A 15,325-nucleotide genomic window follows, 5' to 3' on the forward strand; every position below is an offset into this window, starting at 1 on the left:
CAGCTGGGAAGACTTACCACCTCCCTACCACCAACCCTGTGGTGGGTGAGGGAAGATGGAATTGGGGCTGGGAAGCCATAGCGTAGAGTCAGTCCCCCAGCCTCCCATGGACAGATTGGGCACCAGGCGGGGTGGGGACCCCCTGGACCTGTGAGCATTTCTGTGGGTCTGGCGAACCCCTGCCTCCCTCCTCCAGTCAGTTGGTTTGGTCTGTTGGCAAATCCCCAGGGCCCCAGGGGACAAAAAACCAGCTTTGAAAGAGGTGAAAGAGACCCTGAGGCATCTTTCAGCATCAAATAGGCCTTTACAAAACAGCCTTTTGATGAGCTAAGTGTAAATGAATCGGCCATATGGATTGAATTTCCTGGTCCCCAGAGGTTCTGCAGTAAGGCCAGAAGCCCTGACTGAGAGGCAGCTGGGGGCCACCCCGGTTCCCCAGGCCCGGACCACAGGCCAGCACCCCTGGATCAGCCCCGCTGACCTCCCAACCTGGTCTGGACTGAGAACCACCAGACCAGCTCGGCTTTGTCTAGGACCGTTCTGAGTGACCTTGAACACGGCACGCAGCTCCTGTGCCTTTCTCTGGGTGCTAAGAACAGCCTGGTGACCGTGGAAGGGTTTGGGGCTCTGGGCAGGGGCTCTGTGGGTTCCGCACTAGGTCGTGCACACTGTTGCTCACACACTCCCTGTGTGAACAGGGAGGCACTGGGGAGCTGGCAGGTGCTGGGGTTCATCTGGCAGCTTCCTCTTTTGGGACAGTTTCCTCTGTGTGAGGGTGACAGGCCCACACATGCACTCAATTCAGGAGATGGCCCTTCTGCGCCCAGCATTCCCACACAGAGACTTCCTTGACACACTGGCTGGCTTTGGAGACAAAAATAGCCAAGAGCCTCTCTCGCTCCCTTTCTCCCTTCTCCTGCCCCCAAGCATTGTGTGTTCCAGACAGTCCACCTCCCGATGGGGGAGGACAACTAGTGGCCTCAGCCCTGGACTGATTCTGGCGGGGCTCACCCAGGAGGCGAGTTAGCTCCGCGGCGCCTAAACTTTGCTCACCCAAAACGAGGGCAGTGTTTTTGGCTCAGGCTGCCAGAGCTTGTCCCCCCAGGGGAAGTGTATCTGGTTTTATAATTGAGGTCAGTGGGGAAATGGGCTTCACTTGGCAGTCATTTGGTTAGGGGATAGGGCTATTTCAGCTAGCAGAGGACAGCAGGGTGGCTCGGCCTGGAGCCTTGGGCTGCTGGGTGGGGGAGAGGCTCCAGGCTGCCCCATGGGGGCTGAGAGGCTGGCTCCCCTCCCTTTGCTGGGGCTGCCGGTCTGATCCCTGTCCCTGATAGCAAGGGAAAGGCCCAAGTCGGGGACTCACTGTCACCACAGGTTGCCAGCGTGGACCTCCTGTCCCTCACCCAAGGCTTTCAGCCAACAGCCAGGTTGGAAGCCCAGGGCTCACACACTGGGAAAGAGTTAGGTTGACGAGCAGAAGGTGGCAAGGATCTTTCTAGGTGCTAATGAGAGGACAGGCCATTCACTACCCACCCCACAATCTGTCCACAGAACAACTCCTGGGGAAAGCAGTATTCCTATGCCCTCTTCAAGGCCATGAGCCACATGCTGTGCATTGGGTACGGACGGCAGGCACCTGTAGGCATGTCGGACGTCTGGCTCACCATGCTCAGCATGATTGTGGGCGCCACCTGCTACGCCATGTTCATCGGCCACGCCACCGCCCTCATCCAGTCCCTGGACTCCTCCCGGCGCCAGTACCAGGAAAAGGTAGGTCAGAAAGCTGTGGTTCATCCTGGGCGCTCTCGAGAGAACCTAACCATTGGTTCCCAGGGAGCACAGGCTGGCAGCCAGTGGGTCCCCACCAGGCCCCCCACGTGTTCTGTCCTCTACCATCATCTGGCTTTGCCTGTTAACTTTTTAGTTTGCTTCCTGTTCGTGGAACAAATTCCTACAATAAACAACCCCGCACATTGTTTCCGGTTGCCAAATCCATATCTCAGCCCATTAAATTGACGTTCACCAGTGCCCTCTGCGTTGCTAAAGCCAATAGCTCCTTTGGGTCCTCATCTCGCCCAGCTTGTCAGTGGCATTAGACAGTTACCTCTCCCTCCCTGGCTTCGCACTTGGTTTCCGTAAGCGTACACCCTCGGTTTTCCTCCTCCCTCTCTGGCCGATTCTGCTGCTCTCCTTGGCTGGCGTGTTTTCTCAGTTGTCACACATTGGGTCCCTGGTGGCTCAGGCCTTGCTCTCTACTCCTCCCTGTCTTCCGTCTTCCTCAGTGCTACCCCCGCCACCATGCTCTGCGGCCACCTCTGTGCAGTGGGGCCCAAATGATATAACCAGCTGTCGGTGGAGCGTGGGTATGTCCCTTCACATCTCTGCGCCCCATTTTCTCATCTGTAAGATGGGGACATTAGAAGGGGTCAGTCATAACATGGCATTTACGAGGAGTGAATGGTACCTGCCAACCACTAAGACTGTGTTAGCACAGAGCAAGCCATTCAATATTTATTGGCCAAGTGGACTCCGTCCCCCATCTTCTACTCCATCTTCTACGTGGCAGGTAGAGCAGGCATTTAAAAAAGGTAAAGCTGATCACATCACCCTGCTTAAAACTTGTTACAGTCTTCACGTTACTCCTACATGCAGAGGAACTCTGAGGTGTGTTTCCTCAGCCTGGCATTTAAGGGGCATAATCTGGCCCCTGCCCTTCCTTTTTTTGTTTTTTTAATGTTTTTATTTTATTTATTTATTTTAAATGTTTATTCATTTATTTTTGAGAGAGAATGAGCACAAGCAGGGGAGGGGCAGAGAGAGAGAGGGAGACACAGAATCTGAAGCAGGCTCCAGGCTCTGAGCTGTCAGCACAGAGCCTGATGCGGGGCTCGAACCCACGAACCGTCAAATCATGACCTGAGCCGAAGTCAGATGCTTAACCAACTGAGCCACCCAGGCACCCCTATTTATTTTATTTTTGAGAGAGAGAGAGAAAGAGAGAGTGTGATTGTGGGGGGGAGGGGCAGAGAGGGAGGGAGAGAGAGAATCCCCCTGATGCAGGGCTCGATCCCATGACCTGAGCTGAAATCAAGAGCTGGATGCTCAACCAACTAAGCCATCTGGGCACCCCTGGCCCCTGCCCTTCTCATGCCCAGATCAAGCCATGGGCCCACAGCCCTTTATTCCAGCCACGCCAGAGCCTTACACATGTCCTGCCACAGGGCCTTGGCTCAAACACTAGCCTGGAACTCTCCTCTCTCCTTTTCACCTGACCATTTCTCCACCTCTCAGCCTGCACTTGGCCTCTGTGGTGAGCCTTCCGTGACCCCACCCATCATGTGACCCCACCATGCCCTCTAATTCCCTTTCGCCACACTTGGTACGCCTGCCATTGCTTAATTAATCTGTGTGATCAGTTGTTTAGCATCCCCTCTTCCCTATCCAGGCTGTGGCTCTGTGAGGGCAGGACCCAGGTCTCTCCATCCCCATTGAATTCGCAGTGTCAGGCACATGGCAGGGCTCAGTATGTATGGATTAACTGGCTGCCTGCCTGCTCCGGGTGCTGTCCTTTGGTGGGGTGACTGAGAGATGGCGGCCCAGGTCCCATGCTGCCAAAAGGAGAGCTCAGAAGAGCCTGCAGAGCCAGGGCAGGGTGGGAGGGTCAGTTTGGGAAGGCAGAGGAAGGAGAAGGTAGAAGAGTAGAATTCTAGGCCAGTTGTCATGATGAGCAGCAACAAAGGTAAGTAGCTGGGTGGGAGAGAAATCAGCCCGAGTAGAACAAAGGGTCTGGATTAGGAATGAGGGGGCTGGAAAGGGGAACGACAGAAGGAGTTGGATTATAGGGGCCAGGGCTTAGTCCGGGCCGGGTGAGGAATCCATATGGGCCAGCGTCAGGGCCCAGCCTGTGACCAGGGCAGGACTCAGTGTGTGACGAGGATCGGGCTCACTGCAGGATCAGTGCGAGGGCCCAGTGTGTGACCAGGATTAGGGTCGAGTGTGTGACCAGGCTGAAGGCTCAGTGTGTGGCCAGGATTGGGGCTCAGTCCGGGACTACAATCAGGGACAGTTCAGAAAAAGCACCAGGGTTCATTTTAGGGCAGAGGCAAGCCTCTTGTGGCTTTCCATTTGAGAGTTGTCTTTATTTTCTTCTTTAGCTAATGGCTCTCCAATATGATTCACTGAATCTCTCTCTGAAATCTCTCTGAAATGTATTACCTCCCTTTGTCCCCACTACTAGCTCTCACGTGGACCACTTCAGCAACCTTCTAACTCCATCCCTGTCTCCAGACCTTGCCTCTTCACCACTATTGATTCTGCAGGCATGGGGAATTCTCTAAGATACAGCTCTAGCTGTTCTGTCCCCTGGGGCTGGGTACAACTTTGAGTAGACAGAGCCAGCTTGGCTGGAAGAACTTTAGGAAACTTCATCTCCCAGCTCTCAGTTGTCTATTGGCATCTATCTGTAGCCACACTCTGTACCCCCCCCCCCCACCTCTTGGAAGTACTAATGTATGAGAACAGGCTCCCCTAATCTGCTTGTTCCTGGGGTAGAGAAACTTCCCTGACATCTCAGTGTGGGAAAAATTTGTTAATTGCCTAATCTGTTTCTGTCTACCATGCTCCTGTGGACCCCTACTCTCCACCCACAGTCCTAGGATGGCTGGGGCAGCACCCATCCTTCACCTCTGGGTGGGCAGGAGCATTTCTTATTAGTTTGAGCCCTGGGCACAGAGGCTCACAAATCTCTTATCCCCAACCTCTGATTAAGGACCTTGCTCTACTCTGGCCCTCCCGTGGGCTAGAGTCAGTCTTCAACAAAATGACTTGGACCCAGCTGGGGCCACATTTGGATGCACGCCATATGACGGGTCAGGCATCATGACTGCAGCCTCCAGTCCTCCTAACCCATTGCAGTCCAGCCCCGCTGCCTATGCCAGTGTCACCACTGGTGGGAAAGAGTTCCTTCCAGGGTCAGTGAAGCCTCCTTGGTCCATAGCCTTGGTCCATAGTGTGACACAGAAAAGACCCATGTGCAGAGGAAACTGATCTCCTGGTCAGTTGGCCTGTAAGTAGGCTTTGGACAGTCCCTATTGACCCCGGCCATCTCCATAGTATTGAACACGCTGATGGAGCCCTCCCCCACCCCAAGCAGCTGGGAGTCAGGGCCATTGTTTGGGGCACACCCACACCAAGGATCTCAGTCTCAAGGAGCCAGGGACAGCCAAGAAGGCCCACGGGGTCAGTGCCAGCTCTGGTCACCAGCAGGACCGAGGCTGATCAGGAGGTGACGCCCTCTCCCTCTCTCCCGGGGCTCAGTACAAGCAGGTGGAGCAGTACATGTCCTTCCACAAGCTCCCGCCCGACACCCGACAGCGCATCCATGACTACTATGAGCACCGCTACCAGGGCAAGATGTTCGATGAGGAGAGCATCCTGGGCGAGCTGAGCGAGCCACTGAGGGAGGTGAGCAGGGTGGGGGCGTCTGGGAAGGGAGCTTCCTTCCTGCTGGGTGGCTCCCTCACCTTCTCCCTCTCTCCCCACCCACCCTGTCTGGGGAGCAGGAGATCATCAACTTTAACTGCCGGAAGCTGGTGGCCTCCATGCCACTGTTTGCCAATGCGGATCCTAACTTTGTGACATCCATGCTGACCAAGCTGCGCTTCGAGGTGTTTCAGCCAGGGGACTACATCATCCGAGAAGGCACCATTGGCAAGAAGATGTACTTCATCCAGCACGGTGTGGTCAGTGTGCTCACCAAGGGCAACAAGGAGACCAAGCTGGCAGATGGCTCCTACTTTGGAGGTGAGGCGGCCGGGGAGCCCTGGGGGGGACAGGGGAATGGACAGGAGAGACACCAAGGATGATGTTTGGAGCCCCTCATGGCCACTGCTTGGAAGTGGGTGTCTGTGGCCCAGTATAGGGGTCCCAGAACTGGAAGAGCCTGGCACCCACTGGGGGACATCTAGTGTGGTCACAGCTGGGGATGGAGTCTTGTGACTGTCAAGCTTCTGTACCAGACAGTGGGGACCCAGGTCGGGGTCTAGCAGGAGGCCCCTTCCAGCTCCCTCCCCACTCCTGCTGTCCTGGCAGAGATCTGCCTGCTGACCCGGGGCCGGCGCACGGCCAGCGTGAGGGCTGACACCTACTGTCGCCTCTACTCACTGAGCGTGGACAACTTCAACGAGGTGTTGGAGGAGTACCCCATGATGCGGCGGGCCTTCGAGACGGTGGCCCTGGACCGCCTGGACCGCATTGGTGAGGGGCCGGGCAAGAGGGCGGCTGGGCTGGGGCCTCCCCCCTCCCCAACCCCGCCTCCTGCTCTGGCCTGAGCCCCTGCTCTCGTTCTGCGGCCCAGGCAAGAAGAACTCCATCCTCCTCCACAAAGTCCAGCACGACCTCAACTCGGGCGTCTTCAACTACCAGGAGAACGAGATCATCCAGCAGATCGTGCAGCACGACCGCGAGATGGCCCACTGTGCCCACCGCGTCCAGGCCGCCGCCTCCGCCACCCCGACCCCCACGCCGGTCATCTGGACCCCGCTGATCCAGGCGCCGCTGCAGGCCGCCGCGGCCACCACCTCGGTGGCCATCGCGCTCACCCACCACCCCCGCCTGCCCGCTGCCATCTTCCGCCCTCCTCCCGGCCCCGGGCTAGGCAGCCTCGGGGCGGGGCAGACGCCCAGGCACCTGAAGCGGCTGCAGTCCCTGATCCCGTCGGCTCTGGGCTCTGCCTCGCCCGCCAGCAGCCCGTCGCAGGTGGACACGCCGTCCTCCTCCTCCTTCCACATCCAGCAGCTGGCCGGATTCTCCGCGCCCGCGGGCCTGAGCCCCCTCCTGCCCTCGTCCAGCTCTTCCCCGCCCCCCGGGCTCGGCGGCTCCTCCCCGGCTCCCACGCCGTCCGCCACCGCCGCCGCCGCCGCCACCGCCGCCGGCTTTAGCCACTTCCATAAGGCGCTGGGCGGCTCCCTGTCCTCGTCCGACTCTCCGCTGCTCACCCCGCTGCAGCCCGGCGCCCGCTCGCCGCAGGCCAACCAGCCGCCGCCGCCGCTGCCGGGGGCCCGGGGGGGCCTGGGACTCCTGGAGCATTTCCTGCCGCCCCCGCCCTCATCCCGGTCCCCGTCGTCCAGCCCCGGGCAGCTGGGCCAGCCTCCCGGGGAGCTGTCCCCAGGTCTGGCCGCTGGCCCACCAAGTACGCCAGAGACGCCCCCGCGGCAACCGGAGCGCCTGTCCTTCGTGGCCGGGGCCTCTGGGGGGGCTTCTCCCGTAGCCTTTACACCCCGCGGAGGTCTCAGCCCCCCTGGCCACAGCCCAGGCCCCCCAAGAACTTTCCCAAGTGCCCCCCCTCGGGCCTCTGGCTCCCACGGTTCCTTGCTCCTGCCGCCCGCATCCAGCCCCCCGGCCCCCCAGGTCCCCCAGCGCCGGGGCACGCCACCCCTCACCCCAGGCCGCCTCACCCAGGACCTCAAGCTCATCTCAGCCTCTCAGCCGGCCCTGCCCCAGGACGGGGCGCAGACTCTCCGCAGAGCCTCTCCGCACTCCTCGGGGGAGTCCGTGGCTGCCTTCCCGCTGGTCCCTAGAGCTGGGGGCGCCAGCGGGGGCAGCGGGGGCCTCGGTCCCCCGGGGAGGCCCTATGGTGCCGTCCCCGGCCAGCATGTCACTCTGCCTCGGAAGACATCCTCAGGTTCTTTGCCACCCCCTCTTTCTTTGTTTGGGGCAAGAGCCGCCTCTTCTGGGGGCCCCCCTCTGACTGCTGCCCCCCAGAGGGAACCTGGGGCCAGGTCTGAGCCGGTGCGCTCCAAACTGCCGTCCAATCTATGAGCTGGGGCCCCTACCTCCCTCTTCTCTCCCTTTTTCTCCCTTCTTTCTTCCTTCAGGTTTAACTGTGATTAGGAGATATACCAATAACGATAATAATTATCATTTAAAAAAAAAACCCACACCAGAAAAAAGACAGCAGAAAATAACCAGGTATTCTTAGAGCTATAGATTTTTGGTCACTTGCTTTTATAGACTATTTTAATACACAGCACTAGAGGGAGGGAGGGGGGAGGGAAGCAGGCAGGGCCCAAAAGGCAAAAGCCAGAGAAGGCAGGTGGGGTCTCTGGGGCTTGGCGGGGTGGGGGTGACCCATGTTTGGGGTTCTTAGAGCAGATCTGTTTATTGTATTTGTTTTAGGGCAACAGGCACCACTAGCCCCCTAGCTGTGAACTTGGAGCCCCATTCTATGGGGGTAGGAAAGTGTTGCCCTTGGATGTGTTTCTGGGGAGCCTCAGTCGCCTGAGTCCTTGAGACAAAAATGGGGCCAGGGCCCTGAGAGTCTTGCATTTTTTCTACTGCAAACTTAGCAAGATATGTATATGAACATGTATATGTATATGTATATGTATGTAAGATGTGTATATGTATAGTTATGTAGCGCTCTGTAGAGCCATGTAGATAGCCACTCACATGTGTGCACATTTTAACCCCATGTTGCCAGGACACCCAGGTCACTTTACATCCAGCAACACGCCTTGGCCCTCAGGCTGGACACCACAGGGTCTCGGGGAAGTGTTCTTTGCAGTCCTCAGGGAAGAGGACCCCAGGACCTCTCAGCAGGCTCCCTTTCTCCCCATCTCTGGTCTCAAATCCAGTCTCAGCCCAACCTCTCACCACATGGAGGCAGAAGACTGCTCCTTCCCTGTGGGGCCTCACGCACATCCTGTCACCTCCGTGGCCCTCAATTTTCCCATCTGTACAGTGGGAGGTGAGGGGGACTTCTATTTATTGAGTCTGCTCTGTGCCAAGCACTGGTTTAGCACTTTACACATGTTAACTCTCTCAATTTCACAAAGACGATGAGGTAGGTACTTTGATTCTCCCTATTTCACAGGTGAAGAAACTGAGTTTGGCTGTATTTTTCCCAGAATCCTGTAACTAGGAGTGGCAGAGCCAGGACTGATCTGAGGTTTAAATCCACGCCTGCCTGTGGCCAAATCCTATGTCCCTTCCATAAGCAATTGTTGAGCGGGACTGAGTCTTCAATTGTAGTGCTGCAGGAAGAGACCAGATTTTGGAAGCAATCAGACCTGGGTTCGAATCCCAGACCTGCCATTTAGCTATATGACCTTGGGCAAATTATCTGACCTTTCTGAGTCTGTTACCTCACTTGTAAAATGGGAATAATCATGGTACTGCTTCACAAGGACCTATGAGGACCAGATGAGAAAAGTAGTAGATGTGAAATGCTCAGCCCAGAGCTTGGCACACACCATAGTAGGTGCTCAATAAATGTTTCCTCTGATCCCTCATGTGCCCAGCCATTGCTCCAACAAGCTATGGTAAGAGCTCAGAGAACTTCAGCTGAGGGCTCCAGGATCTTATGATCTCAGGACACGGGAGGTGCCTGGGCCTCCTGAAGGGCCTCCTGTGGCCGGTGGTGGGCTTGAGCCAGGCCTTGAGAGGTGGAAGTGTCAGAGAGAAGAAAGGAAGAAGGAAGGAAAGGGAAGAGAAGGGGAGTGTCAAGAAGAGGAGAGTAGGGGTGGGATGGAGCGCCCAGTGAGGACAAGACTGAGGTGGACAAACGTGGTAGAGTCAGGGGCTTTGGGTGGAGATCCAGGGAAGGCCCTGGATGAGAGGCTCGATTCTGAAGGCACCTGGGAGCCAGAAGCAGGTTCAGAGTGGGGGGCCAATGTGAAAGTTGCTCAGGTTACTCCTGAGGCATGCTCCTCCTCCCGGACAACAGAGCCAAGATTAATGGTCCGCCTCTGCCTATCAGGCAAGAGCAGATATGGCTGCCAGGACCTGCACAGTGAGGAGGGTTGGTCTCACCTTGTCCATCCAGGAACCCCCTCCATGCTCCAACCAGAATGATGTCACCATCAGGTTTTGTCCTGAGTCGTCCTGGGATGTAGGGCAGGCCAATTTCTCCATGGTTGGGCCACAGGGACAGGGAGGCAGTCATCCAGGAGAGAAGGTGGGGAAGGATCCTGGGGGGAGACTAAGCACCTGGCCCTGGTCTCTAGTGGGGCAGGAGAATGCCCCTCAGGCCCAGGGAGTTCTCAGAACTGGAAGGATTTAAGTGGCAGCCTCAACGTGAGTTCTGCACACACCCCTGTCCCGCCCTCCCCCCAAGGAAGGGAATGGGACTCGATCCAAAGCCAGTCTAGTCCTGGAGGTGATGGGGTGTGGGGAGGGGACAGAAGGGGTGGAGGGTGCAGGGCCATGAGGAGTGAGGACCACCCCCCTTGCCATCAGGGCCTGGCCTCACTACCCTCTTCACACACACACACGCACACATTTTATAAAAGCTCTGACCCCGTCCAGCCACTCCTCAGAGACTGGGGAAGCCAGGTCCAGTCAGCAGGCCCACCCATCCCCGATCCCCCACAAGCAATTTTCAAATCTACCACTTTTAAAACAGAAAACGGTAAATGCACCGTGTTGTATATTTTATTTAAATAAAAAAATTCCAGCAGATGCTGTCTTTTTCCAGGTGTCAGGGATTGGGATTGGAGAGTAAGGTCAGTGGGATATACTGGAGGCTCAGGAGCCAGCCTGTGGTGGGCGGTGGGACATGAACCCTAGAGCAAACAGGGGCACTTGTGTGTACAAATCGTGCCCCAGAGCAGGGGTCACAGGTGCAAGGGAGTGTGAGAGGTCTGGCTGTGGGGGCTGGTGAGTCATTAAGGAGGAGCGTGAGAGTGTGTGAGTGTCCTTTGTCAGCTGGTGGAGGAGACCCTGGCTCAGACCCTTCCCACCCCAGCTGTTAGGGCTCCTTCGTGCTCCCCATCGGGGCAGGAGGAGAGTCAGTGTGCATGTGGACTCCAGTTGGATACTGAAGAGTGAAATGCCATTTTAGCCTGGGCCCTCAGCAACTGGAGGGAGGCTGGGGGACAAAAGGTGACCAGGCTGGGGGTAGGGTGTCATGGCCAGGACAGAGGATTGCCTTTTAGAATGGCCAAGGACAGGGAACAGCCGCTGGGCTCCTGTGTGGGTTGGGGAACCTGAGGACACACTCAGATTGGTGGCTTCGCTGTTAAGAGGTGTGGCACCCACTCCCTGCTGAGGGGTGGGGGCCCTGGGCTTGGCCCCCAGACTCTCTGTGAAGCCCTCAGGCAGGTGCCCCCACTCTCCCCAGGCCGCAGACGGTGCCTGTCAGCTCTGCGACCTTGCCGTAGGGGACAGGCAGCCATCCATGGCTGGAAAAGTGAAGTCCCCGGGGCTCCCTGCTGGGCTCGGGGACTGCCACGTGGCCGCCTGCAGGAGGAGGGGAAAGCCCTCAGCAAAGGGCAGGGAACCCGGTCCCCATCACGGATTGCCAAGTGGATGTTGTTTCCATGGTAACCGGCCCCGGAGTCCCGTTGCTAAGGAGGCAGCTTGGCAGGCCTGGCGTCCCCATGACAACTGCCCCCTGCGGCCCAGGCAGCAGGCACTTCCTCAGGGACCCAGGGGAGGGCAGAGGTGGGACACAGTCCTGGGCTTTGAGGCTCTGGGGAAGTCTTTTCGAAGAAGAGTGATTTAGTCCAGCCAAACCTCGAGGGGCAGACGTGTACTTCAGCGGCCCCAAGAATACTCACCCCCATCCACCCCCCTACCTACCCAGGACGCATCACCCCAGGTACCTGCACAGCACAGGGCCTTGCTGCTCCACTGGGGGACCCAGGCAATACCAATCACGATCTTCTCTGTTCCCTGACTCCAAAAGGACCCTTGGTAAGTACCCACCGTGTGCCAGGCGCTGGTGATTTCCCCTTCTCTCCTTCTACCCACACAATCCTGACCACTCAGAATTCACCTCAGTTACAGTGAGCAGAAGGGCACCTACACTCAACAGGGCGAGGAACCTGGACCAGACCAGTCCACGAGAATGTGCAGGGACCAGGATGCACACCTGGCACTGGGGACTCCAATCCTGCCCCTCTCCGTGGTGACATGCCAAGGGGCTGATGGCAGGAGCAGTCTGTCTGGGCGCAGGCAAGAAAGGTGGTGTTGTCTGTAAGAATTTAAAAGCAAGAATAAAAATGACTAAACGCCAGGTTGCTTTCTCTTATCTGTCATCATCACCATCTACCAGCGATTCCGAACAACACTGGCCATAAGACCCTCCCTTCCCTCCACACAGGCAGCGCCCCCCACCCCCAGAAGTGTCACCACACCCCAGGCTTCCGTTCCATGTGCCGCTGCCATCGCGGTGGGCAGGACTGAAGGCACCCTTTCTGCCTTCGTGGGGATAAGCCAGATTGACATTTTCGAAAAAACACTTAAAAAGTTGAATAAAATCCCTCCGTCAACTCTGTTTCTTCCCAGCCAAACTTCTTGAGAGTTGTCTCCGTTCCCCACCCTCATTTCCTTTCCTCCAAGTCACTTCTTCCTCCACCACAATCTGGCCTCCCACCTCCTCCCCACCAATAGCTCTAGACAAGGACATCACTATAGAGTGGTCCTCTCTGACCCCGCCCCACCCCTTGTTGATGTTGCTTCCTCAATTCCCTTTCTCTTGAGGGTGGAATATTTCACACACACAGAAGAAGATATAAACACATAATAAATACATAAGACATTAAAAATATGATAAAGCAACCATGTACCACTATCATCCCCTTACTTTTCCTGACACTTTTACTACCAAAATAAAGCATGTCTAAACAATGTGTTCGGTCGCTTACCAAGGTTGGGGGATAGGGATTGGAACTAGTTGTCTTTGCTGGGGGGGGGGGGGAAGTTATCAATAATAATATTCAGAATTGCTGATAGACGGTGATCGTAAAAAGCAAACTGAGTTTTAGTTCATTTTCTTGTTTTCAGTTTCTTTGCAAATGATCTATCTTTTCATTGCCTGCCCTTTCCAATTTGTACACCACTGAATACCTTTGTAAAATTCTGAACTTTGCACAGTGGTATCATGCTGTATGTATTCTTTAGTAATTTGCTTTTTTTGGTTCAATATCGTAATTTTGAGACCCTGTTGATGCATAGAGCTAGTTAATTCATTTTCACTGCTGTACAGCATCCCAATATATGAATATGCCATGTTCATAGGTATTCTTCTGGAGATGGCTATTCTGGTTACTTCCAGGTCCTGTTATTACAAACACAGCTACTAGAAACATTCTTCTTTGTGGCTCCGGATAAAGAAGTGTAAAAAGATCTCTAGATTCTGTATCTAGAAGCAGAATAACTGAGTCATAGGGTGAGTTACTCTTGGCTTTACAAGATAATGCCAAACAGTTTTAAGTGGTTTTAACAATTTATACCTCCCACCTACAGGGTATGACTTACTCCTGCCCCACGTTCTTGCCAATAATTGGAATCATCAGACTTTGTTATTTTTCCCAATCTAGTGACACCTGATTATGTTTTAATGTGCAAATCCCTGATTACTAGTACAGTTGAATATTTTTTAATATATTCATTTGCCATTTGTATTTCCTCCTCTGAGAAATATTTTTTCAATGTATTTTGCCTGATTTCTTATTATCTTTTAATTGATTTGTAGTAGTTTCACACACACACACACACACACACACACACACACACATCTATTTGGGGAACAAATTCTTTGTTTGTTAGATGTGTTACAAGCATCTTCCTCTTTATGGCTTTTAGTTTCACTTTTTTTTTTTTTTTTTGGTGTTCTTTGATAAACAGAAGTTTTACGTTTTAATGAGATCAACTTTAGCAATATTAAAAAAATGTCTAGTATTTCTTTAGTGTCTTTTTTGCTGGTTTAAGAAACCTATCTTCCTCTGATGTTATAAAGATATTTTTCTATATTAATTTGCAAAAATGTGAAGTGTTGCTTAACCTACCTGATCTTAACTTTGGTATGGTATCAGGACAGAATTCAGTTTCATTTTTGCCACATATGGATAACCGATTGTTCCTACTAATTTACAATGTCACTATGTATCATCTCTGGGTCTATGTTGAGGCTCTGTGTTCAGCACCTGTCCTTGCCTGTCCTTGTTCAAACAGTACCTGTCTTACTCACTATAGCTTTATAAAGTATGTTGATACTTAGTTGAGCAAGTCCCCACCTTCTTCCTCTTAAAGAACGTCTTGGCTATTCTAGTCTCTTTGTATTACCATATACATTGTACAATCAGTTTGTTAAGATGCATGAAGAATTCAATGGACTTCTCATTTGAAATTAATGAGCATTATTATTAAAATTTGTATTCCTATGGATGAACAGAGTATAACTTTCCCCACACCTGGGTCTTCTTTAATGTGTTTTTTTTTTATATCTATCTAGCTATATATATATATACTCGTCAGGATAATTAGCACTTAGCTGCCCCAACAGGAAAAGCTCCAAATTTCAATGGTCTTACACAAGGAGGGTTTATTCCAGCTCAGGGAAAGCCCCCTGCAGGCCAGGCAGCCACTCTCCTCACTGGTATCAGCTGGAACCCCTGGTGTCCAAGATGCTGTGGGAGGAGCAGAGGCAACTGGAAGAGGTGAGTGATCGTGGACCACTTCTGTCCAGCAGAGACATGCTTTACTTCCTCTCATGGTCTGTTGTCACTTGGCCATCTCGTAACCGCCAAGGAGGCTGTGGTACGTGAGGAAGCGTGTGGAATATTTGCTGGGCATTAACTGCCTCTCCCAAATCTTTCACATGGCTTTACAGTTCACGGCGGTCTGTACCTTTTGTTAGATTTATTCCTCATCCCTTGTTTTAATGTTGCGACTGCTAGTCGTATCTATTTGCTTTATGGAGGCTGAATTTTGACAAATGTACACAGTCCTGTAAGCAACCCAACAGTGAAGATCTAGAAAATGTCCTTCACTCCTCCGGAGCCTCGTGACCCTTTCCAGTCAACCCCTGCCCTCCCTCTCCTGGCCCCTGGTGGTCTGCCTCTGTCACTAACGTTTTGTTTTTTTTAGAAATTTCATATAAATGGAATGAATCATTAAATATGCCCCTCTTGCATCTGATTGCTTTCAATGAGTCTGAAGTTTTTAAGATGTGTGTGTCGTGTGTATTGTAGAGCAAACACTCCCTTTATGGAGATGCCACGATTGGCTTAGTCATTCACCAAATGTTGAACAATAGGATTGTTTCTAGTTTTGGGCCATGAAGAATAAGACTCCAGGGGTGCTTGGGTGGCTCAGTCGGTTAAGCATCCAGCTCTTGATTTTGGTTCAGGTCATGATCCCATGGTTTGTGGGTTCAAGCCCCCTGTCAGGCTCTGTGCTGACAGTGTGGAGGCTGCTTGGGATTCTTCCACTCCCTCTCTCTCAAAAAAAAAATCAGTCAATCAATCAATCAATCTCCTCAAATCCATGTGGACATGGATTTGCATTTATCTTGAATAAATATCCAGGAGTGACGCTGTTG

General features: G+C 53.9%; 1 protein-coding gene and 1 long non-coding RNA gene across 2 annotated transcripts in view; both read left to right on the plus strand.

Annotated features, from left to right (window-relative positions):
• Positions 1-8,014, plus strand: part of HCN4 (hyperpolarization activated cyclic nucleotide gated potassium channel 4) — a 42,836-nt gene extending 34,822 nt beyond the window's left edge. Inside the window, exons 4-8 of the mRNA XM_042941465.1 lie at positions 1,552-1,770; positions 5,317-5,463; positions 5,562-5,802; positions 6,091-6,255; positions 6,356-8,014. Of these exons, the coding sequence (XP_042797399.1) occupies positions 1,552-1,770; positions 5,317-5,463; positions 5,562-5,802; positions 6,091-6,255; positions 6,356-7,818 (2,235 nt within the window). The 3' untranslated portion in view covers positions 7,819-8,014. The remainder of the gene's footprint in view (positions 1-1,551; positions 1,771-5,316; positions 5,464-5,561; positions 5,803-6,090; positions 6,256-6,355) is intronic.
• A 3,391-nt stretch (positions 8,015-11,405) lies between these two features.
• Positions 11,406-12,016, plus strand: LOC122221824. Its single transcript, XR_006203450.1, has 2 exons — positions 11,406-11,694; positions 11,782-12,016. It is a non-coding gene; the product is annotated as an uncharacterized LOC122221824 (long non-coding RNA).
• Positions 12,017-15,325: the final 3,309 nt, after the last annotated feature.

This window comes from Panthera leo, chromosome B3 (genome assembly GCF_018350215.1).
Source record: "Panthera leo isolate Ple1 chromosome B3, P.leo_Ple1_pat1.1, whole genome shotgun sequence".
In the NCBI taxonomy this organism is placed as follows: Eukaryota; Metazoa; Chordata; class Mammalia; order Carnivora; family Felidae; genus Panthera; species Panthera leo.